The sequence below is a fragment of the Solea solea genome, chromosome 19 (assembly GCF_958295425.1).
Source record: "Solea solea chromosome 19, fSolSol10.1, whole genome shotgun sequence".
NCBI classification, from domain to species: domain Eukaryota; kingdom Metazoa; phylum Chordata; class Actinopteri; order Pleuronectiformes; family Soleidae; genus Solea; species Solea solea.
The window spans coordinates 2,564,195-2,587,647 of NC_081152.1; the positions used below are offsets into that span (position 1 = coordinate 2,564,195).

The 23,453-nt window shown below is 42.0% G+C and overlaps 3 protein-coding genes and 1 long non-coding RNA gene across 6 annotated transcripts in view; 2 read left to right on the top strand and 2 right to left on the bottom strand.

The window, feature by feature from the left end:
* Positions 1-159: 159 nt before the first annotated feature.
* LOC131446386 (NACHT, LRR and PYD domains-containing protein 12-like) lies at positions 160-11,757 on the bottom strand. 3 transcript variants are annotated; one of them, XM_058617573.1, is made up of 16 exons: positions 11,488-11,757; positions 10,697-10,802; positions 10,347-10,496; positions 9,754-9,873; positions 8,307-8,426; positions 7,569-7,771; positions 5,363-7,181; positions 4,857-5,030; positions 4,561-4,737; positions 3,220-3,396; positions 2,853-3,029; positions 2,592-2,768; positions 1,742-1,918; positions 1,462-1,635; positions 1,183-1,359; positions 160-1,071 (listed from the first exon to the last, which is right to left on the bottom strand). In XM_058617573.1, exons 3-16 carry the CDS (start codon positions 10,493-10,495, stop codon positions 1,053-1,055), a joined length of 3,840 nt encoding a protein of 1,279 aa, XP_058473556.1. In that variant the 5' UTR covers position 10,496; positions 10,697-10,802; positions 11,488-11,757; the 3' UTR covers positions 160-1,052. The 3 variants fall into 3 exon arrangements, with proteins under 3 accessions (XP_058473556.1, XP_058473558.1, XP_058473557.1); XM_058617575.1 differs by lacking the exon at positions 1,742-1,918; XM_058617574.1 differs by lacking the exon at positions 1,462-1,635.
* Positions 11,758-13,086: 1,329 nt separating this feature from the next.
* LOC131446389 (uncharacterized) lies at positions 13,087-14,242 on the top strand. The gene is made up of 3 exons (XR_009233913.1): positions 13,087-13,155; positions 13,530-13,579; positions 14,173-14,242. It is a non-coding gene; the product is annotated as an uncharacterized LOC131446389 (long non-coding RNA).
* Positions 14,243-14,334: 92 nt separating this feature from the next.
* LOC131446650 (zinc metalloproteinase nas-4-like) lies at positions 14,335-16,127 on the top strand (the record flags this gene model as incomplete). Its single annotated transcript, XM_058618033.1, has 5 exons — positions 14,335-14,447; positions 15,165-15,337; positions 15,414-15,495; positions 15,570-15,691; positions 15,779-16,127. Coding segments are annotated over 5 exons (738 nt in total), but the record flags the coding sequence as incomplete, so codon positions are not given.
* A 1,013-nt stretch (positions 16,128-17,140) lies between these two features.
* The window catches only part of LOC131446651 (uncharacterized), a 28,282-nt gene continuing 21,969 nt past the window's right edge, over positions 17,141-23,453 (bottom strand). The window contains exons 20-30 of the mRNA XM_058618034.1: positions 23,105-23,330; positions 21,226-23,020; positions 20,956-21,129; positions 20,649-20,822; positions 20,330-20,515; positions 20,069-20,242; positions 19,762-19,935; positions 19,501-19,674; positions 19,194-19,367; positions 18,035-18,081; positions 17,141-17,954 (exon numbers count right to left, since the gene is read on the bottom strand). Coding sequence (XP_058474017.1) covers positions 17,368-17,954; positions 18,035-18,081; positions 19,194-19,367; positions 19,501-19,674; positions 19,762-19,935; positions 20,069-20,242; positions 20,330-20,515; positions 20,649-20,822; positions 20,956-21,129; positions 21,226-23,020; positions 23,105-23,330 — 3,885 coding nt within the window. The 3' untranslated portion in view covers positions 17,141-17,367. The remainder of the gene's footprint in view (positions 17,955-18,034; positions 18,082-19,193; positions 19,368-19,500; positions 19,675-19,761; positions 19,936-20,068; positions 20,243-20,329; positions 20,516-20,648; positions 20,823-20,955; positions 21,130-21,225; positions 23,021-23,104; positions 23,331-23,453) is intronic.

Genomic DNA, 23,453 nt, shown 5'->3' on the forward strand with positions numbered 1-23,453 from the left:
AATAAGAATTTACTCATTGTCTTCCTCACATTTACTAACTTGTGAACTGGGCTGAATACATCCACAATTGCACCAGTGCCAAGTTTAATTTAAGTGGCATAATTGGTGTTTAGGATAAAATTGTAAAAAAAAAAAATGTTTTGCCAATAAATGGACAACTTGTTCCAATAAGGTTTAATATTTAATAATGTGACATTAAGACTGGCACCAGGGCAGGAGGATTTGAAAAGGCTCCCTGTTGCCGTTTCAGGTGTTTTTAGAGCATTAGATTGTAATTCCATGTGACATTTGTGAAATGATTTGTTTTAGCTGTTATAGCAAAGTGTGCACTTTTACACATTTTCCTACACAAGATTTTACTGTCCGGCCATGGATGGCTTCAAATCGGGGGGAAAAAAACACATGACTAATGCATGGATGTAGCCCTGCCCCCTATTAACATAATGATGACAATATTAACAACAATAATGATTGTGAGCTTTATATTGTGGACAATAACACTGTAGAAATATTAAATGTGTTATTACATATAAGTGACACTGTATTTTCAGTTTACAGCAACTTTGATTATTATCATACAGTATGTCGGTGACATTTTTAAGATGCATAACAAATATACTTAATACTAAATATAACATTGTAAAGGGATAGAGAGATGGATATATAGATACATATATCTATCGACTATGGGTCGCACAACCCAGAAATAAACTGGGAAGATGAGCAGCTCTGAAGCTGGAATGAGCACATACACCCACAGGAGGATTCTGCCCCTTGCTGCGTTGTTTCCTAAAACCTGACTGAAGGGAGTTTAGAATGTTGTTGGACTCTAAAAATTCCTTCAACCAATTTTTCAAATACTTTCACCAGAATACATCATTTTGAGATAGGCCTTTAATTATTAGTGTTTGGGGGTTTGTCTCCTTTTTAGCAGTGGGAGGACCAAAATGTAAAAAGTAAAAGTGATGTCATAGGTGACAGAAAAACACCATCAGCGTTTGTGGTTGTCCTTCAGAAGCTGCGTCACAGAGCAGGACTCGGGGTGAAGATCATCACATAGGCCACCCCGACCTGTTAGGAGAAGAGTCATGAAGCCTGTCACTATTCTGCTCTCACAGCTTCACTGAGGAAACGCTGGATCTGTGATTAGTACAACAATGACTCTAACACTCTACTACTGACCTCAGAGTCTCCAGTCGGTAGTCTGGACTCTTCACAAGATCAGACAGAGGCTTCAGTCCTGAATGCTGCAGACAAAAGTTGTTTCTCAGGTCCAGTTCTCTCAGGGGGGAGGAGTTGGACTTCAGAGCTGAGGCCAGAGAAGAACAGCTGATCTCTGACAATTTGCAGCCCCACAACCTGAATAAAGAATAAAACATGAGACTTTGGAGAATGTGTGTATGTGTGCGTGTTTGCGCGCCAAATGAGTTTAATAACAGCCGCTTCAGTCAGTGAACTCACGTCAGAGTCTCCAGTCTACAATGTAGACTCTCCAGTCCAGAACACAGCAGCTCCACTCCTGAATCCTGTAGCTCGTTGCAGCTCAGGTCCAGGTCTCTCAGGTGGGAGGAGTTGGACTTCAGAACTGAGGCCAGAGAAGAACAGCTGATCTCTGTCAAACTGCAGCCCCTCAACCTGTATAAAACATGAGACTTTAGACAACGACTGTGTGTGTGTGTGTGTGTGTGTGTGTAAGTTTAAAAAAAAATAAAATAACAGCCGCTTCAGTCAGTGAACTCACGTCAGAGTCTCCAGTCTACAATGTGGACTCTCCAGTCCAGAACACAGCAGCTTCACTCCTGAATCCTGCAGGTCCTCGTTCCCACTCAGGTCCAGTTCTCTCAGGGGGGAGGAGTTGGACTTTAGAACTGAGGCCAGAGAAGAACAGCTGATCTCTGACAATCTGCAGAAACTCAACCTGAATAAAGAATAAAACATGAGACTTTAGACGACTTTACATGTCTGTCGTGACTTGTAGGGCTGTGTGATACTGCAACATTTGGTATCGATCCAATAACAAGTAAATACAAGGCCAGTATTGCCGATACAATACTTTTTACTACTACCATCTACTTTTGTGTAGAGGAAAGCAGTGTATCATAATCTAAGTGAATGCCTCATGAATATGCAAATTTGACTGAAAACTTGAATTTTCATGATTGTTTAATTATTTCGTAAGTTTTCCTTTAATTAATCATGTTTATGATGATAATAAAACACAGGACAAAGTTTTCAGGCATGGAAGCAATGCCGTGAGAAGCCATGAAGTTATCGATCCAACACACACAAATCATCTCTCCCATGGAAAGTTCCTCCTGACGTTCAATTGGTCGCCCTGAACGCCAGACTCCTAACCTGTGAGGCCTTTGTGTCCACAATACCGGACTAATCACAGTGTGGCCGCTGTCCTTTATAAATAAAGTCACCTCCGACCCACTTGGATCGCCCATGAGTCTCATGGTGCGCCGTGGTAACGGGCAGTCGCACCATTACAGTGTGTTTCATTCATTCATTCATCAGTGAATAAATAAGTTATGTTAATAAATTGAAAGTTTAAAAAAAACAACAGCCGCTTCAGTCAGTGAACTCACTTCAGAGCCTCCAGTCTACAATGTGGACTCTCCAGTCCAGAACACAGCAGCTTCACTCCTGAATCCTGCAGGTCCTTGTTCCCACTCAGGTCCAGTTCTCTCAGGGGGGAGGAGTTGGACTCCAGAACTGAGGCCAGAGAAGAACAGCTGATCTCCGACAATCTGCAGAAACTCAACCTGAATAAAGAATAAAACATGAGACTTTAGACATAAAATTAAAGTTTAAAAAAAACAAACAGAAGTTTCAGTCAGTGATCTCACATCAGAGCCTCCAGTCTACAATGTGGACTCTCCAGTCCAGAACACAGCAGCTCCACTCCTGAATGCTGCAGACCATAGTTCCAGCTCAGGTCCAGGTTTCTCAGGTGGGAGGAGTTAGACTTCAGAACTGAGACCAGAGAAGAACAGCTGATCTCTGACAATCTGCAGCCCCTCAACCTGAATAAAGAATAAAACATGAGACTTTAGACAACGACTGTGTGTGTGTGTGTGTGTGTGTGTGTGTGTGTGTGTGTGTGTGTGTGTGTGTGTGAGAGAGAGAGAGTGTGCGCACATGTGAATCAAATGAGTTTATTGTTAATAAAATGAAAGTTTAGAAAACAACAGCAGCCGCAGTCAGTGAACTCACTTCAGAGTCTTCAGTCTACAATGTGGACTCTCCAGTCCAGAACACAGCACTTTCACTCCTGAATCCCGCAGATCCTCGTTCCCACTCAGGTCCAGTTCTCTCAGGGGGGAGGAGCTGGACTCCAGAACTAAGGCCAGAGAAGGACAGCTGATCTCTGACAATCTGCAGTTCCACAACCTGAATAAAGAATAAAACATGAGACTTTAGACAATGACTGTGTGTGTGAGAGAGAGAGAGAGAGAGAGAGGATGTGTGTAACTCGATTATTAATTTAACCAGATATTCCTCTTTTATACACACTAATTAAACACACAGTAAAACCTAAAACCTACTTGATCCCCCACCGAGCCCCGAAGGCGTCCAGCTGACCAGTCAGAGCATAGAGAACATGATCCAGTCCAGCTCTGACCGGACAGACGACTCCTGCTCCTCCAGATTAGCAACTTAGCCATTACCAACAGGAAGTTGACCAGAACAAAAGTGCGTTTGTTGTTGGCTCTGTATTTAGTGCCAAAAACAAAGAGGGAGGAGGAAAAAACCCAAACATAGAGGCTCCAGGCACTCTCCAGACGAGGACAGAGCAACACGTTAAGAAGTACAGCCAAAGATTTGCGCTGTAACAGCCACGATTTAGTTCTTCTGCAATGTGTTTTTCCTCAACGGTGAAAACACACGCAGCTTCTCCAAGCAGCAGGAACAGAGAGGAGCAGCGGCTACATATGAAGCAGCCATGTGTTTCCTCTAACTAGGAATCCATTCATTTAGATATCACTAGAACACGTCGTCTTTAGAGATTTCACACACAGGGCTGAAAAAAGTGTTGAATCGTAAAGAAAAACCAAACCTATTTTGACTTGAATAAACAAAACAGGTGAGTGATTGTTCCACAACAGTCTGCTGTGCATCTACAGCTGGTTCTTGTCCGTTTACGTGCGCTGTGAGAGCGCAGCACAGCGCTTCTCTCTGCGTGAGTGTGTCTGCTGCCTCTCCGTCCGCAGTAAACACAGTTAGATCGGATCTCACTTGTGCATGAAGCTACTTGTATGTAGGTTTATTTTAAAGTCACCTGAAACGATGCCGTTTTTACGGGGAACATTTGGAAAAAGGCACAAAAAGATCAGAAGACGCCGTCTTATGTGATATATGGAACACCACACACACAACAGACGACTACCACAACCACACACACACAAAAGTTTGACACACTCACCACCACCAAACTCCCAGCATGCAGTGCAGAGAGAGAGAGAGAGAGAGAGAGTGTGTGTGAGAATCAAATTAGTTTAATGTCAATAAAATTAATGTTTAGAAAACAACAGCAGCTTCAGTCAGTGAACTCACTTCAGAGTCTCCAGTCTACAATGTGGACTCTCCAGTCCAGAACACAGCAGCATCACTCCTGAATCCTGCAGATCCTGGTTCTCACTCAGGTCCAGATTTCTGAGATGGGAGGGGTTGGACTTCAGAACTGAGGCCAGAGAAGAACAGCTGACCTCTGACAAACTGCAGATACTCAAGCTGAATAAAGAATGAAACATGAGACTTTAGGCAACGATTGTGTGTGTGTGTGTGAGAGAGAGAGTGAGAGTGAATAAATGATAAAATTAGTTTAATGTTAATAAAATCAGTGAACTCACTTCAGAGTCTCCAGTCTACAATCTGGACTCTCCAGTCTGGAACACAGCAGCTTCACTTCTGAATCCCGGAGATGCTCGTTCCAGCTCAGGTCCAGTTCTCTCAGGGGGGAGTTGGACTTCAGAGCCGAGACCACAGAATTAAAGTTCAATCTTGAAAAGTTGAAGCTCCTCAACCTGAATAAAGAATAAAACATGAGAAGTTGCTGCTCGAAAACCAGTCAGTGTTCGATCATGTGTTCAGAGCTGAGACCACAACTTCACACCGAGTCTCTGAGAGTTCACAATAATCCAGTCTGTGATTATAGAAAAATATCAAAGGTGAAAAACAACACACATGAGACATGATGTTGACATGACTTTCATCATTTAAAACATCTCCAGAAAAACAACACAGTTGACACATTTGAAGTGAAAGGAATGAGAAGAAGTTAATATCGACTATATTTGATAAACCAAAGCATTAATCATCACTGGTTGATGATGTCATTGATCATGTGTGAACTTACACAGCCTTCCTGCAGTTCCTCACAGCTGGAATCAGTCTGAATTTTCCCTGGGATGATGATGTATTGTACCTGTGCAGTATGAACTCATCCAGAACCTCCTCAGAGATCTGCAGTATGTAGGCCAGAGCCGAGCATTGGATCTCAGAGAGTTCCTGTCCTCTATCCTCTGACTTCATGAACTCTTGGATCTCCTGCTGCACTGATTGGTCATTCATCTCTGTCAGACAGTGGAAGATGTTGATGCTTCGGTCAGGTGAGATCAATTGTGTTGTGTTCATCTCCTTCAGGTTCTTGGAGACTCTCTTGATTATTTTTTTACTGTTCTGAGTCTGACCCAGCAGACCTCCTAAGAGTCTCTGGTTGGACTCCAGACAGAGTCCATGAAGGAAGCGAACAAACAGGTCCAGGTGACCATTTTTACTTTGAAGTGATTTCTCCATGGCTTCTTTCAGGAAGTCATCGAGTGTGAAGATTCTGCTAAACCTGTTTGAGTCACCATTTCTGTTTTCTTGTCTGAAGAAGTCCTGCAGTACCTCTGTCTTCCTGTTGGTGAAACAGTGGAACATGTAGACTGCAGCAAGAAACTCCTGTACGCTCAGGTGAACAAAGCAGTAGACTGTTTTCTGGAAGATCACGCTCTCTCTTCTGAAGATCTCTGTACAAACTCCTGAGTACACCAAGGCCTCTAACACATCAAGACCACACCGCTCCAGGTCTTCTTGGTAGAACATGATGTCTCCTTTCTGCAGATGTTCAAAGGCCAACCTCCCCAGCTTCAGAAGAACCTCACTGTAGGCCTCCGTCAGCTCCTGTGGACTCCTCTTACATCCTTTATTGTACTTGTTCTTCTTCCTCTTTGTCAGAACCAGCAGGAAGTGTGAGTACAGGTCTGTCAGGGTCTTGGGCAGCTCTCCTCTCTGCTCTGTGGTCAACATGTGCTCCAGAACTGTAGCACTGATCCAGCAGAAGACTGGGATTTGACACATGATTTGGAGGCTCCTGGACGTCTTGATGTGTGAGATGATTCTGCTGGACAGCTCTTCATCTCTGGATCTCTTCCTGAAGTACTCATCCTTCTGGTCGTCAGTGAAGCCTCGTACTTCTGTTACCCTGTCAACACATGTAGGAGGGATCTGATTGGCCGCTGCAGGTCGAGAAGTTATCCAGATGAGAGCCGAGGGAAGCAGAGTCCCCTGGATGAGGTTGGTCAACAGCACGTTGACTGAAGACCTGTGTGTGACGTCACAAACCAGCGTCCTACTGCTGAAGTCCAGTGAGAGTCTGCTTTCATCCAGGCCGTCAAAGATGAACAAAGGTTTACAGACAGCGAGCTTCTCTGCTCTGACCTTCTGTAATGTTGGATGGAAAACATGGAGCAGTGTGAGAAGACTGTGCTGCTCATCTCTGATCAGGTTCAGCTCCCTGAACGAAAGCAGAATCAGCAGATTCACGTCCTGGTTTTCCAAACCCTCGGCCCAGTCCAGAGTGAACTTCTGCACCGAGAAGGTTTTTCCAACACCAGCAACGCCGTTAGTCAGGACCACTCTGATGCTCCCCTGCTGGTCAGGTAAGGCTTTAAAGATGTCGCAGCACTTGATGGGAGTGTCCTGGACCATCTTCTTCTTGGAGGTCGTCTCCAGCTGCATCACCTCATGTTCAGTATTGACCTCTTCACTCTGTCCCTCTGTGATGTAGAGCTCAGTGAAGATCCGGTTCAGGAGGGTTCTACTTCCTCTTCCATTAGTTCCTTCAGTCACATGTTCAAATCTCCTCTTCAGACTGATCTTATGTTCATCTAGAACCTCCTGCAGACCAACATCTGAAAGACAAGAGACAAAGAATCTGAGCAGCTGAGGATTTTTTTCATCAGCCACAGAAAAAATGCCATGTTTTTCTGTGATATTGTTGTTTTACGTTGTTTGTTGTCAAATTAAAAAACTACAGTATTTTTTTTACTGTAATGACTTGAAAACCTTTATTCTGAAAGACTGAATCATTCTAGAATAACTGTGATGATTGTGAAGGAAAGAGTATCATCTGCATACAAGAGAACCACAATGATAGAAAAGCAGGAAAATGAGTGTAAAGCATCCTTTCTTGAAGTAGTAGTAGAAGTAGTACGAGTAACATTTTTAACTTTGAAACATTTTTTAATTTTTAAATGTCTGCTAGTGCTGATGGGAGCTGCTCTCCTTATGAGTCTTACTCTGTGGTCCATGTCCTGTCCTGGGACTTTTTACACACTGGGGACAGCAGGATTGTCCTGGTGGACCAAACTGGTCCCAGTATGAGGAGATGCAGCGTCTGCAGAACCAGTGACCACAGCTGGTGGAGACCGGATCCTTCAGGACGTCCTGACACAGAGGACACTGGGACGTCTGTTTGTCCACAGAAACAGCAAACTTGTCTCTGTGAAGACATTTCACTATTACTAACATGTCAGGGACAGGTGGACATGTGTGTGGCTAAGACGGACAGTGAATGAAACCCCTCGTTTGTTGAGCTCAGTGACGACTCAGTGAGTGACACGAGACAAACTCGTCCTCTGATCTGAGACACTTTATTTTCTTACAGCTTTGTCTCACAGTGGTTCTGATGGACTGTTGTAAAGTTCTAACCCTGAGGCTCATTCTCACACAATCTCTGAGTCAATGTTTTGACTCAATGATCAGTTTCATCAGATTCTGTCTGTTCCTCAAACACACATTTATTTCTTCCTCCTTCACAAAAGTCCATTCAAATTCAATTTGAACCACAAATAAAAAAAATGACCTGATCTGAAGTTTGTTTCCCTCCAACAGACGTAACAGCAACTTTCACACTAAAAACAGTGTGTGTGTCAGTGTGTGCGTGTGTGTCTGTGTCTTTGTGAGGACACAAAGGTTTGGTTGTGAACCTACACTTTTATGAATTAAACTCCTTCACTGGACAAACTGTCTCTTACTTTGTCTCTGAGGCTCCAGGTTCATGACTGAAGGTTAAAGGGTGTCCCATAGACTCTTCACTCTTCACAGACAGACCGCTGGGTCCTGGAGACTCTGCTCCCCGTCGCTGGTTCTGACCTCTGCAAACACAAACAGGGTTTTATCCATCGCATCCATCACTGATGATCAGAAACAAGCCTCAGTGGTCAGTGTGACCTCCAGAGTATGGAGTGAAGGGACTGATCTTGACAGAGTCAAAGAACTGAATGATTTCTTTTCTCTAGATTTGAAGATCCACATGTGACACACACTCATTGACAGATTTACAGTTTTGTAAAAATGTATCCTCTTCAGGTACAATCAGCATTTAGACATGACAGTAGAAAGAAATCTACAGGACCTGATGGTTTATCAGCCTATAAGCTAAAAAATATGCTCTTCTGAACTTAGTGATGCTTTCTGTGCTATCTTTGAAAAAATGATTGAGAATCATATTGTTCTAGAGCTATTATCATTTATTACAGCTGGGCAATATGGAGTAAAAGTCATATAATTTTTTAGCTGAATGGCGATACTCGATATATATCGATATTTTTTCTGTGACGTAATTGGGTTTCCCCCCAAAGAATTATAGCTTATCCGATTATTTTTTTTCCAGAGGCAAAACCCTTTAAAAAATAAACAAACAGTTCGTTATAAATTAAAGCCACATGCAAAATGCCAGAGGTCACTGAAATAAAAATGCTCCTTGAAAAAAATAAAACAAATCTCTTTCCTCCAAGACAAAAACATACAGTAACTAATTAAAAAATAAATACAATACTGTTACAATTTTAACAGTAACATAACAATAAACACCTTTCCACAGACGTATTTACTGCAACTGCAAACTGTTATTTCAAGAAGAAAAGAAACAACAAAAACAGATAATGGAAATATGACTACACTAGTGTAAGGACAAGAAATGATAACAGAATAAGCCACACCCCCTTCCTATATATTTTTCCTGTTATTTCATTTCAAATGTTCAGAGGTTGTTATGTCCAGTTTGTTATGTATTGTTCTGTGTAGCAGTGTAGCTCACAAAATAGTATCTGTGGTCCAGTTTCTGTGATGAGAAGTAGCTCATACAGAGAGGTGTGCTTTCTCTTATTGGCCACATGGTGGAGTATCTGCTAAAGTGAGCGCTGCTTCGAAGGCAAGCACATGTGTATGAGAACAGTTTCCTCCTGGTTCCATAGCGATAGCGGCGCACCAGAGAAATTTATGTTATAATTTTTTTCAGCGTGAGAAATACAATGTGTGGCGGGAGTGTGTGACAATAGACCAAAAAGCGTGACTGCCACGCTCAATGTGTGAGACTTGAGAGCCCTACAACAGGTTTTCAACATTCTTTACAGAAAACATTGCTGCTGGTCATCTCACACTTTAAAACCATCTCCAAAATATCGACGAACTGTCTCTTACTTTGTCTCTGAGGCTCCAGGTTCATGACTGAAGGTTAAAGGGTGTCCCATAGACTCTTCACTCTTCACAGACAGACAGCTGGGTCTTGGAGACTCTGCTCCCCGTCTCTGGTTCTGACCTCTGCAAAAACAAACACGGTTTTATCCACATCGCATCCATCACTGATGATCAGAAACAAGCCTCAGTGGTCAGTGTGACCTCCAGAGTATGGAGTGAAGGGACTGATCTTCACAGAGTCAAAGAACTGAATGATTTCTTTTCTCTATGTCTGAAGATCCACATGTGACACACACTCATTGACAGATTTACAGCTTGTGGTCGCTGATCTTTGTGTAAAAATGAATCCTCTTCAAGTACAGTCAGCATCTAGACATGACAGTAGAAATGTTCTGAACTTAGTGATGCTTTCTGTGCTATCTTTGAAAAACTCATCATGGAGAATCATACTGTTCCAGAGCTATTATCATTTATCATTATCATCAAGTTTTCTCATGATAAAGGTTTTTACGACAGTTGGTAAAACCGCTGAAAGGTGCATTACAGCCTGTAATGATCTGCTGCTAACACGCTTCACAGGACAAACTGTCTCTTACTTTGTCTCTGAGGCTCCATGTTCATGACTGAAGGTTAAAGGGTGTCCCATAGACTCTTCACTCTTCACAGACAGACAGCTGGGTCCTGGAGACTCTGCTCTGTCCTCGTCTTCCTCCACACAATCACCCTTCTGCTGTACTTCAGTCATTCTACACACACACAGACTTTGAATAAGATCAGAGAAAAAGCCTGGCAGATAATTACAGACAGACTGAATGTATAAATAGCCCCAATATAAATATTTACAGAGCTCATTTGAGTAGTAACTTATTTTATACTGTACACTGTAAACCTAATATATAAAAAACACTTTTTCCCTTTGTTTTTCTTATTAGTTTGTGCAAATTACTTATCACTGCTCCACGGAAAGCATCATATTTAGAGCAAAATCTCCTTCATGTTTCCTGGAGGATGTCTGATGTGGATCTGTGTTCAGTCCAGTGACCGAGAGAAAACTGTAACACAACAAGAGTTTTCTGTTAGAGAAGGTGTTTTATAAAATCTGCAGTTCGCGTGTAGCTCAATCTTCTGTGGCCACAGTGAAGGCGATTGAGTGACATTTGTGTACTGTAGCAGCCTATGGCCAGTAGATGGTGCTAGGCTACTCTGCTTGTATGTTATTGAAGGGCTGTTGCCTGCATTAAAGTCAGCTGGTTGGGAAGATAAAGTGTCAGTATTGAAATCCACAGATATCACAAACACATGAGCCTGATGAGTTGTGATGGTTAATCCTGCCTTTATTTAGATTTCCCATATGTCCATTTGAAGGTGAGAAAATGCCACGCAGTAAAAGTACGTGTGCATGAAGTAAATAAAGTACTTTAAATTTAAACCATAAATTATGAATACAAACTGTGGATTTTATCCCACATCAAATGTAGATAAAAAGTCAGAATCTTGTTCAGTTTACGGGAACTTTGACCCTGGATTACTTCAAAAGTACACAGTACAGGTTTAGACCGTTTGAGTAGAATTGACGTAAAAAAAGGAGAGAGAATATGGGCGGAGGCTAACTTCATCCTCGTCCAGTAAGTAAGTAAGTGCTGCATAGGGGTGGACTGGGACAAAACTTCCGGTACTCCCGATGTCCAGTCCACTCCATGATCATATATTATCATCATAATAATCATGTACACTCACCATTTTGTCCTTTTACTGCGCAGTTGAAATGGCGTCTGAAGCAAAGTCCCAGAGGTTTTACTTCGACTGCTCCTCCCCGGGACTGAAATCACAACAAACGTTTCCTGTGCAGTTGAGTTATGAGCAGCCTGCACGTGAGCTGGAGCTTCCTCAGTGAGACAACTCTGTCTTAAAAGTCTAAATATTAGCTGAGGGCTGGTGAAGCCAAACGAGGCGTCATGTTCATGAAGTTTAGAACTCTCTTGGAACCGGAACCACCACCGGAGTGAAAATGGCTTCACTTCTCGAAGCTTCGATCATTGCGCACATGGGCGACATCTGCTGGCAAGGTGGTGGTTGTACAGCCTTGAAAAAGTCACGTTGTATAAAGTAATACTTGATTAAAAGTACAAGTATGTTACCAGAAAAGTCACTTTTTTTATTATTGTTATTGAATAAAAATTATATGACATTTACTGTACTCAAAGTAAGCAGTTTTCTGCTAAAATAACAATTTAAAGGTGTTAACTATTATACTATATATATATATATACTATAAGGTGTAAAACTATTTAATTGTGTCTTCAGTAGTGATAAAATGCCAAAGTAATTGTCATCTACATGTCATCATCGTCACAAGACTACACTACAATGGCTGAGAAGTGCAAATCACAACGCAATTAACAGAACTCACGACGTCATTCAGAGAAATCATGACATTAACTTCTACCAGAAGACGAACGAGCTGGTACTTATCACACATGAGCACATTATTATTATATTATTTTATTTTTAGAGAAACGAGTTGCTCAATCAAAACAATTAACAAGGAAATAATAAATTATATATATATAGATATTTATATATGCATGCTTTTATTGTGAAGTATATGTCGTTCCATATCAAAAACAAGCACTTTTAATTTGGAATTCTGTAAAAAATCATCATGAATATCTTAACTGCAATGTCATGAGTTGTAATTTTAAGCTCATATTGCCAAACCGCCACATTTTGGCCCCTTCTTGACCAGACTAGATGGTCATTGGCCCCAAGGTCATTTGAGTGTCATTTGACAAATTCACTATCACTAATTCTAATTCTAAATTGTAAAGGAGTGGGCCATCTACCATCTAAAGCACCTGTTATGCGATGTATTAAGTTATTAACCCATATTTAAGGTCCTAGTTTACTACAAAAGTCTTGCCAGCATGTTTTTTTTTCTAGTTTCATAATTATTCTAGCATTTGCTTTTAACATTTTATTCCATTTTGGTCAATTTGGTCCTTCCTGCAGCAGCAGCAGCAGCAGCAGCTCACAGGTGTTTTAAGTCACTGTGATGATGAGGGAGCAGAGCTACTCAGTCATGCAGAGCTACTCAGTCGTGCTGCACTTGCTTCTCACTGCACTGTTATTTGTCCTTAATCTTAAATATGGTAAGAAATGACGGTGTAAAAGCTGCTGGTATTTGGTTTCTACAGTGTTGTGACACTTTACTTTTCTCTCCTGTGTTCTCTTCAGTCTCATCCAGTCCAGTTCGTGAAGCCAAGACAGGTACAGTGTGTTAAATTGATTCTGTTGACGTCTCTGCTTTTCCCTGTTACCTAAATGGTAAAAATGCTCCAGCACTTCAGGAGGACTGGCTCATCACTGCCTTAAAGTATATGGAGTCTAACCCAGAGACTTTACAAGGTGAGTCCAGACTTTCAGGATGTTAGTCTAGATGTTTGTTCCTTTTAAATACTGACACTTTTCTTTTTTGAGTCCATGGAGCAACTCGGCATTTTTGCAAATTGACAACTTGCAGGTCTGTCGGTCACTCAAGTGTGGACTTAAAATAAATAACGGCCACAAAACAGAAGATAGGCATGAGGTTCATTAAGTAAAAACAAATGTATAATGTCAATATGTTGAACAATGTTAAATCATTTGATAATCACTTGTGCAGTATAACATAAATAGTGATCTTCTGTCTTCTTCTGCAGTTGAGCAGAAAATTGTTAAATTAACAAGGAAAATGTAAATATATTTGACATTTTTATACCTTTTTCGCCTCTTTTTGACAGAACTGATGACCAAGAACTACGCAATGATGGAAGGGGACGTGATTCTGTCTGTGAGTCGTTTTTCATTGAATACAGTTTTAAAATGATTATTTTATTAGTTAAGTTAAAGCACTTTTGTGAAGTGTTTTAAAATTGAAAACATAAATATGTTGGCGTTTTACTGCTGTTGAGTGTGTTCAAAGCTTTGTTTTGGTTGGATCTACCTCATTATTCTGCCTTTATATTTTTTAATATAAAGTCAGTCCAGTGTGAAACTGGTATTTTACATCATACCAGCAACTTCCCTCAGTTCATTTAAATGTGCTTAAAGTGCCTCAGTGACACAGACTTATCAAACATGGCAACAGTGCACCAGCAGCTCCGTTGCTTCTAAAAACTTTAGTGTTGGAGAGTGAACAGTTTAGAAAAACGAGTTTTCAAAACTTCTCACCAATACGTCAGATTTGGGTTCATTAAAGGCTTAAATCCATTGTCTCAGGCTGGTTCTCAGCACTGGCAGTGTGTTATTTATGTCTCAGTACCTCATAGAACCCTCTCTTTCACTGTCAAAGCGTTGTATGCTACACCGTATATTATATTATATTATATTATATTATATTTTTGACTATACTCACTGACGATCATTTGTATTTTTTTCCCTTAGACTGACAGGAATTTTGTGGGAAATGCATGGCCAACACGAAAGATCCCTTACATCATCAGTCCAGAGTTAGGTGAGCGAACCTTCAGTGGATATTCAAAGGAAATCACTTCACTGATCCACGTCTACACACACTTTGATTTACTGTTTCCAGTCAGTCGCACAAATGAGATCCTCTCCGCTATGGCCATGCTGTCTGGAAACACCTGTCTGTCCTTCCACCAGCAAACCAAGGACCAAAGACCATCGGATCATCTGATCTTCACGCCTGGCAAAGGGTGTGTGTGTGATTTCTTCTTTTGATTTAAAGCTGCAGGATCACTGGGAAATAGTAGAGTTTTAATCCACAGATCCATCTGAAGCTGAAAAATGACAGAAAGTCGGAAATATTCACATTTAAGAAGCTGAAAAGTGACAGAAAATTGAATTTTTTTACATTAAATGTGTTACATTTAAATGTTCTGTCTTGTTGGTCATTGTATTTTTTCAGCTTCTTAAATTTTCAGAAAGTTGAAAATATTCACATTAAAGAAGCAGAAAACTGACAGAAATTTGAAAAATATTCACATTTAAGAAGCAGAAAAATGACAAAGAAGGAATTCTTAACATTTAAGAAGCTGAAAAATGAAAGAAGGTCGAAAATATTCACATTTAAGAAGCAGAAAAATGACAAAGTAGGAATTCTTCACATTTTAGAAGCTGAAAATGGACAGAAAGTCAAAAATATTCACATTTAACACTCTTGCACGATACGAGTCCATGCAGAAAATCAATGTTTTTACATCCGGTACAAACAACTTGTAGATCCTCTTTTGCATCCATTAATAAGTATTAATAATATTTTATTTTGTGTGTTTGCCCTTTGTTAGGATTTACTTTGGTGCCGCAGACTTAATGAGGCAGCAGTTTAGTTTCAGCTCCCGTCGCTGCTCAATGGGTTAAGTCAAACTGGCTGATGCCATTCAACGTTCTGCTGTGTGACTGTTGTATTTCAGATGCGCCTCTTATGTGGGCTGCATCGGCGGAGAGCAGCCCATATTAATATCCCCCCTGTGCACTGTGGGGAACATTGCCCATGAGATTCTTCACGCGCTTGGCTTCCACCACGAACACACAAGGATGGACCGTGAGCAGTACATCACTGTTCTCTCTCAAAATATTATGACCGGTAATGGCTGTTTTTTTTAATTTGAATGTTTTACCACCATTGTGGCTCCTTCAGAATTAAAATGGTTGCGTTTCAGGGAAGGAGATAAACTTCCATGAGAAACGGGGGAAAACGTTTGGCCTTCCTTATGACGTCACTTCTATCATGCACTACGGACGGTACAGTGTTCAAACATTGGTTTGTGTATCTCCTCGCCTGTCGCAGTAATTAAGCGATTTTATTTCTATGTCAGAGGGTTTTTCTCTGCGAATGGTCTGCCCACCATCGTCTCAAAAGAAGATGTCCAGGAGATGGGACAGAGGGAGAACCTGACAGAGCTGGACGTCCAGAGAGTTCATCACCTCTACAACTGCAGTATGTGCATTTTTATCATGTTCCAGATCAACGTTTAGAAAAAGGGTTGGTTCAAATGTAGTTTTTGCGTCTGATTCTCTTTACCAGATTCCACAGAAAAAGAGACTGAGGAGGAAAGTAATGGTGCATACCTGAACAGTGAGGAGGAAGAGCAGGATACAGACCCCATGATCCAGAGTTTAAAGGTTTTCCTCAGTGACCAGAATCGTATTTCTGCCAACAAAACACAGGGAAGCCACACACCTTCAAGTATAGCAGCCCCTGATTCACTGCAGAGCCTGGATATGGCCACTGGAGCTGACAATAACCACACAACCAATCATACTACATGCTGAGACAATGATGGACTCATTTCATGAATAAAACCACAACATAAAGACCAATATCTCATGGATTTCTCTTTTTAACTGAGGTATTTCATATGACATCAAGAGTGTATTTATGTAACTGCAGTGCTTTTAAAGGGATATGCCAGTTCAACACGCAGCTCACCAGGGTCAAAACTGCTCTCTTCTTTCTACTCTCACCTTAACCTTAACTTTTCACAGTGTCTGCATGAACATGTATGACAACCTCGCTGTTGTATCAAATAAATGTACATTTATAGTATTGGTACACCAACAGTACTGTGAAATCCAAAGTTGACACAAATTGACGAAATACAATAAGCATTGTGGAAAACCCACTACAAATATAACACAACATCTGTCATTAGTGACACAATCGCATTAGGATAGAACTAGGTATGACCGTTCACATCTATGTGGACACCAGTCACTGACGATTGTCCCTCATCTGTCCTGACGTCTTTCTGATGTCAGAACCAGTCCAAAGAGCCACCGCTGGATTCAGGTCTGGTCTCTCTCCTGATTGGCTAACTGTGATGTAGCTGGAATTTCCTGTGAAGCAGGCACCTGGTACATGATGATGTAGGTGTGCCATCTGTCATCTGACATTTACGTTTGTTTATCATTTAACATTTTATTGTATAGAGTTAGAATTGTCTGTGTTGTATAAAAATATCAAAAAGTTACTTTGGAATATTTTTGATGGATGAAAGTGAAAAGAGTTTAGTGTTAAATGTTGTGAATGTTCCTGAGTGTACTCGTGCATTTATACTCTTCTTCTTTGGTAGGAATGCGTCCTATGTCCAGACTTGTACCACCACCCGATGGTGAAATGGGGTACTACAGGACCCTGAAGCGCTTGTATACAAGGTGCCACGATAGTATGTGACGCTCATGCGGCATGTGCATGGAAGTTTAGCACAGGCCTTAGTCTGGATCCTCAGGAGGAGACTGAAGTCAGGTGCTATGTGAAATGAGAAGGTCGAGTCCACGCGACTCGGTTACGTCACCACTTCCTCTTCTAACAGTGAGATAAAGATGTGAACATTTCAAAGTCGTAAACTGACCTGGATTTCTGTGAACCTCTGTGTTTCAGGCTGGTTCTCAGCAGCAGGGGGCGCTCACAGCACAGTCAGTACCTCATGATAATGAGCAGCACAGGTAGGCGGGTCAGTTAATGACAGACAATCATTCTTTATGATGTGAACGTCATGTTTATTTCACAGATACATGTTTGTTTGTGTCTTTCTTCATTGATGGTCATCAGGACGTGACGATAATTCAAAAGTGTTTCAACAATGAATTACTGAGCCCAGCTTTAACATCAGATTATAAACAGTGAGACCTCGTCCACCACACCACTGAAGCTGCTGTCTCTTCATGTCCTACAGAGAACACTGACACTGAGGAACCATGAGAGACACAGAAACCAGGATAAACCGGTTCAGTGAATGTGGTCCTGAAGGTGTGGAGGTGGATCAGTGAGTGAGAGGAGACGCTGTAGAAGGACAGAGTCCCAGCAGGACAGTCCACATACACTGATACTCTGTGAGAGACAGAGGATGATGACCTGATGGGTGTTACTGCTCTACAGTGATGGACAGAGTAACCATGAACATCAGAGCAGCTCAGACTCCAGGACTGATCATTATGACCAAACCAACAGTCAGAACTGTTTACTTTCCTCTTGATTCCTCTGTAACTCAGTGATATAAAAACATCTCCTCTCCACTCGACCTCCCAGTAACAGCGACCAGTCAGACCAGTTCTACACAGCAGCTGAGGATGGAACTCAAATCTGTCTGGATGATCAGGATACGACTGATCTTCTGTCACACAGGTCACTTTCCTGTTGTCGTCAGACAGTTGGAGTTTTGTGTTCATTGTGTTTGTATCTGGTTCCAGTTCACATGAATCTGATGAAGACAACAAGACACAGCTGCAGTTTATTGATGATCAGCTGATATGTTGTTGTTTCATGTAAATCCATACTTACACTTCCTGAGACCAGGTTTTAACCACTGCTCTCCAGCATGGTCCATCCTGGAGGAAGAAACAGTCCAACATTAGTCCAAACTGTTGTCTAAATGACGCACTCTGGTGGACAGAATTATGAAGTACACCCTGGTGTCAGATGTTTCAAAGAGAAGACTGGTTTCTGCAGCAGTTTAGACCAGACGACGTCAAAGATGGTTCAAATGTGAGTATAGCACTGAATTTTAAATTCATTCAAACAATGATGAATGTTTGAATGACACAGAAAAGTTTATGTTTGTATTCTAAGTGTGTTCATACCATTTAGTTGTAAAGTAGGATCATGTTTTCATGTACTAAATCTACTCCACTCTGTTAACAAAGTAGTCATTTAATCATCGTTCATTTAATGAAACAGTGACATGTCAGTCAGGCATATTTTGGAGCCTTTATTTAATTGTATCCTGCTATTTCGGATGATTAAATGAATGTTTTTTAACAGTTTAGTGGCTCTTTCTGGTTAAAACAATGTGTAGTTTATGAACCACTTCTAGCACTGTGTCGGGCGGCAGCCAGCAACAGTTGCTCGCTCTCTTTTCTGCACTTTTAGAGATTTTTTTCTTCTATATATAGTTTTATTTTTCAGTAAGTTTAGCCAACTAACCTAACCACAGCAAACCTTAGCCAACTATGGCTACATTTACATGATAACGGTCTGAACAGAAGACGCAAAAGTGGCGTCGCGTCTTCACTATTCCGTGTTTAGACGAGCGTTTTCGGGAGGAAAACTGCTTCTGCGTGCATACAGTGACGCAAAAGTGTGTGGAATTCGATTGGGTATGCATGCTCCGTCCAGGCTCAACACTGCAGCGGGGCTATTGTTTACACTCGAGGGCAGCTGTGGACGTTTGTCTCTATGAGTCCAGTTTTCAGGTATTTACCTTGTGATTTAATCCAGTAGGAATTATTCAACTTCATTAGTATGTAGTTTGGATCCAGTTCATATAAATAATTTTGAATTGGATGTTGTCTTTACTGCAGAAACTAATAAATGTTCCAAAACAACTATTGTTAACTTATTTTATTCAGCTGAAAATCTTCAACCTTAACCCACAAGTAATACTGCAGTGGAACATGAAGCAGCAGCAGAAGATAAGGGAGGAGGAGGAGGAAAATAATACCTGAGAGTGTCCAGTCTCCAGCGTGGACTCTTCAGTCCAGCAGACTGCAGATTCTTTCCTGAGTCTCCTGGATGATTGTAGCTCAGGTCCAGTTCTCTCAGATGGGAGGGGTTGGAGTTCAGAGCTGAGGTCAGAGAAGAACATCCTTCCTCTGTGACCAGACAACCTGACAGACTGGAGTTAAGAAGATATAATGAACTCAGTGATTCAGAAAATCTTGAAGATGTTGAACATCTTCATCAACAAGAACCTAAAGAAGCAATATCAGGATTTAAAAGATCAACTGTCAAATAAACTGAGTTCTGACCTGAGAGTCTCCAGAGAACAGTGAGGACTCTTCAGTCCATCACACAGCAGCTTCACTCCTGAATCCCACAGGTCATTGTTACTCAGGTCCAGGTGTCTCAGAGAAGGGGACATAGAGCTGAGGACTGAGGACAGAGACTCACAGCTTCTCTCTGAGAGGTTACAGTCACTCAGTCTGAGGAAGAGTTCAAGAAAATCTATTCACATATGTAATGTAAAAATATCTCAGAGAACTTTCAATATAAATCAGCTGAGCAACAACCTGAGAGTCTCCAGAGAACAGTGAGGACTCTTCAGTCCATCACACAGCAGCTTCACTCCTGAATCCTGCAGGGCATTGTTTCTTAGGTCCAGTTCTCTCAGATGGGAGGGGTTGGAGTTCAGAGCTGAGGTCAGAGAAGAACATCCTTCCTCTGTGACCAGACAACCTGACAGACTGGAGTTAAGAAGATATAATGAACTCAGTGATTCAGAAAATGCTGAAGATTTTGAGCATCTTCATCAACAAAAACCTAAAGAAGCAAAATCAGGATTTAAAAGATCAACTGTCAAATAAACTGAGTTCTGACCTGAGAGTCTTCAGAGAACAGTGAGGACTCTTCAGACCATCACACAGCAGCTTCACTCCTGAATCCTGCAGGTCATTGTTACCCAGGTCCAGGTGTCTCAGAGTAGAGGACAGAGAGCTGAGGACTGAGGACAGAGCTTCACAGCTTCTCTCTGAGAGGTTACAGTCACTCAGTCTGAGGAAGAGTTCAAGAAAATCTATTCACATATGTAATGTAAAAATATCTCAGAGAATTTTTAATATAAATCAGCTTAGCACCAACCTGAGAGTCTCCAGGGAACAGTGAGGACACTTCAGTCCATCACACAGCAGCTTCACTCCTGAATCCTGCAGGTCATTGTTACTCAGGTCCAGGTTTTTCAGGAGGGAGGATTTGGAGTTCAGAGCTGAGGTCAGAGCTGAGGTCAGAACGGAACATCCTTCCTCTGTGACCAGACAGCCTGAAAGACTGGAGTTAAGAAGATATTATGAACTTTGTGATTCAGAAAATCCTGAAGATGATGATCATCTTCATCAACAATAACCTAAAGAAGCAAAATCAGGATTCAAAAGATCAACTGTCAAATAAACTGAGTTCTGACCTGAGAGTCTCCAGAGAACAGTGAGGACTCTTCAGTCCATCACACAGCAGCTTCACTCCTGAATCCTGCAGGTCATTGTTACTCAGGTCCAGGTTTTTCAGGAGGGAGGATTTGGAGTTCAGAGCTGAGGTCAGAGAAGAACATCCTTCCTCTGTGACCAGACAGCCTGAAAGACTGGAGTTAAGAAGATATTATGAACTCAGTGATTCAGAAAATGCTGAAGATTTTGAGCATCTTCATCAACAAGAACCTAAAGAAGCAAAATCAGGATTTAAAAGATCAACTGACAAATAAACTGAGTTCTGACCTGAGAGTCTCCAGAGAACAATGAGGACTCTTCAGTCCATCACACAGCAGCTTCACTCCTGAATCCTGCAGGTCATTGTTACTCAGGTCCAGGTGTCTCAGACTAGAGGACAGAGAGTTGAGGACTGAGGACAGAGCTTCACAGCTTCTCTCTGAGAGGTTACAGTCACTCAGTCTGAGGTAGAAAACGGTGATGAACAAAAGGTTAAACATGTTTCTCTTGTGGTCTTTAGAATATGTCTTATTAATATTTATATATTGATCTACGTACAGAGCTCTGTTGGAGGCTTTGACCACTGGCAGCAGCTTCAGAAGAGCCTCCTCTGAAGCAGAGTATTTCTTTAGGTCAAAATCTTCCAGATCTTTTCCTGATGACAATAAGATGAAGACCAGAGCTGACCACTGAGCAGGAGACAGTGTCTTTGTGGACAGGTGTCCTGATGTGAGAGACTCTTGGATCTCCTCCACAAGAAAACGATGGTTCAATTCATTCAGACAGTGGAACAGGTTGATGCTTCTCTCCGCTGACAGATTCTCACTGATCAACTTCTTGATGTACTCAACTGTTTTCTGATTGGTCCGTGAATCACTTCCTGTTTGTGTCAGTAGACCTCTTAAGAGCTTCTGATTGGTCTTCAGTGAAAGACCTAAGAGGAAGCGGAGGAACAAGTCCAGGTGTCCATTTGGACTCAGTAAGGCCTTGTCCACAGCCCTCTGGTGCAGATGATGTTTGTGTCTAAATAGTCTGGACTTCTGGCTCGTTGTTGGGTCTTCTGACAACAGATTTGTTCCAGAGGTGATGAAGGTCAGATGGACATGAAGAGCAGCCAGAAACTCCTGAACACTCAGATGGACAAAGCAGAAGACATTGTCCTGGTACAGGCCTCTCTCTTCTTTAAAGATCTGAGTGAAGACTCCTGAGTAAACTGAAGCAGCTGTGATATCGATGCCACACTCTGTCAGGTCTGATTCATAGAAGATCAGGTTTCCTTTCTGCAGCTGCTCAAAAGCCAGTTTCCCCAGAGACTCAACCATCATCCTGTTTTCTGGACTCCAGTGTGGATCTGTCTCAGCTCCTCCATCATATTTGACCTTCTTCACTTTGGACTGAACCACCAGGAAGTGGATGTACATCTCAGTCAGGGTCTTGGGCAGTTCTTCTCCATCTCTGGGTTTCAACATGTTCTCCAGAACAGTTGCAGTGATCCAGCAGAAGACTGGGATGTGGCACATGATGTGGAGGCTTCGTGATGTCTGGATGTGGGAGATGATCCTCCTGGCCTGCTCTTCATCTCTGAACCTCTTCCTGAAGTAGTCCTCCTTCTGTGGGTCCGTGAACCCTCTGACCTCTGTCACCATGTCAACACAGTCAGGAGGGATCTGATTGGCTGCTGCAGGTCGTGTGGTTATCCAGAGGCGAGCAGAGGGAAGCATTTTCCCTCTGATGAGGTTTGTCAGCAGCACGTTCACTGAGGTGGACGCTGTGACATCACTCAAGATCTCAGTGTTGTGGAAGTCCAGAGGAAGTCGACACTCGTCCAGACCATCAAAGATGAAGACCACCCTAAAGTCTTCAAACCTGCAGATTCCTGCTTCTTTGGTTTCAGTGAAGAAGTGATGGATGAGTTCCACCAAACTGTACTTCTTCTCTTTCAGTACATTCAGCTCTCTGAAGGTGAAGGGAAACATGAACTGTATGTCCTGGTTGGTTTTGTCTTCAGCCCAGTCCAGAGTGAACTTCTGTGTTAAGACTGTTTTCCCAATGCCAGAAACTCCCTTTGTCATCACTCTTCTGATTGGTCCGTCTCTTCCAGCTGAGGCTTTGAAGATGTCTTCTTGTCTGATGGTTGTTTCTGGTCTGTCTGGTTTCCAGGAAGCTTTTTCAATCTGTCTGACCTCATGTTCTTCATTGACCTCTCCAGTCCCTCCCTCTGTGATGTAAAGCTCTGTGAATATCTCATTAAGAAGGGTGGGGTTTCCTGCTTTAGCCACACCCTCAAACAAACACTGGAACTTCTTCTTTAGGTTTGATTTGAGTTCACGTCGACAAGCTGGAGCTCTGGTTTCTGAAAGAACACAAGAAAAAAAATCAGGGAGTGGATCATTGAGAAAATAAGATGTTCTTCCTTTCACATTAAACATCCTCTTACTGCTCTGCAGACAGTCAGCTAGCTTCTCCTGCTTCATCCTCCTCAATAAGTTATCTGTGATCTTCAGAAAGGCCTCTCTGCTGCTCCTCTGCTCCTCATTTTCACCATCCAACACCTCCTCATCCTCCCTCTGACTCTCTGAGACTTCTGTGTGATCTATATCCAGAACCTTCTGGATCTTCTTCAGCTCGTTCTTCACAAAGCAGATGATGTTCTCCTCCAGCAGCTGGAACAGAACAACATGTGGGTTAGTTTAAGTTTAACCTGAGATGATCAGTGCCAGAGGGAAATCTTGCAGGTCCACAGAGCAGCGTCCAGACTGTCAGGACCTGGAGACTCTTCTTCCTCC

Bases quoted from the DNA above. Each gene is read 5' to 3' on its own strand.
- LOC131446386 (XM_058617573.1), bottom strand. From the start codon at position 10,495: ATGACTGAAGTACAGCAGAAGGGTGATTGTGTGGAGGAAGACGAGGAC. The intron at 5,031-5,362 runs GTAAGTTCACAC...TTCTTTATTCAG, and splicing joins AGGAACTGCAGGAAGGCTGT to GTTGAGGAGCTTCAACTTTT. The intron at 2,769-2,852 runs GTGAGATCACTG...TTCTTTATTCAG, and splicing joins TGTAGACTGGAGGCTCTGAT to GTTGAGTTTCTGCAGATTGT.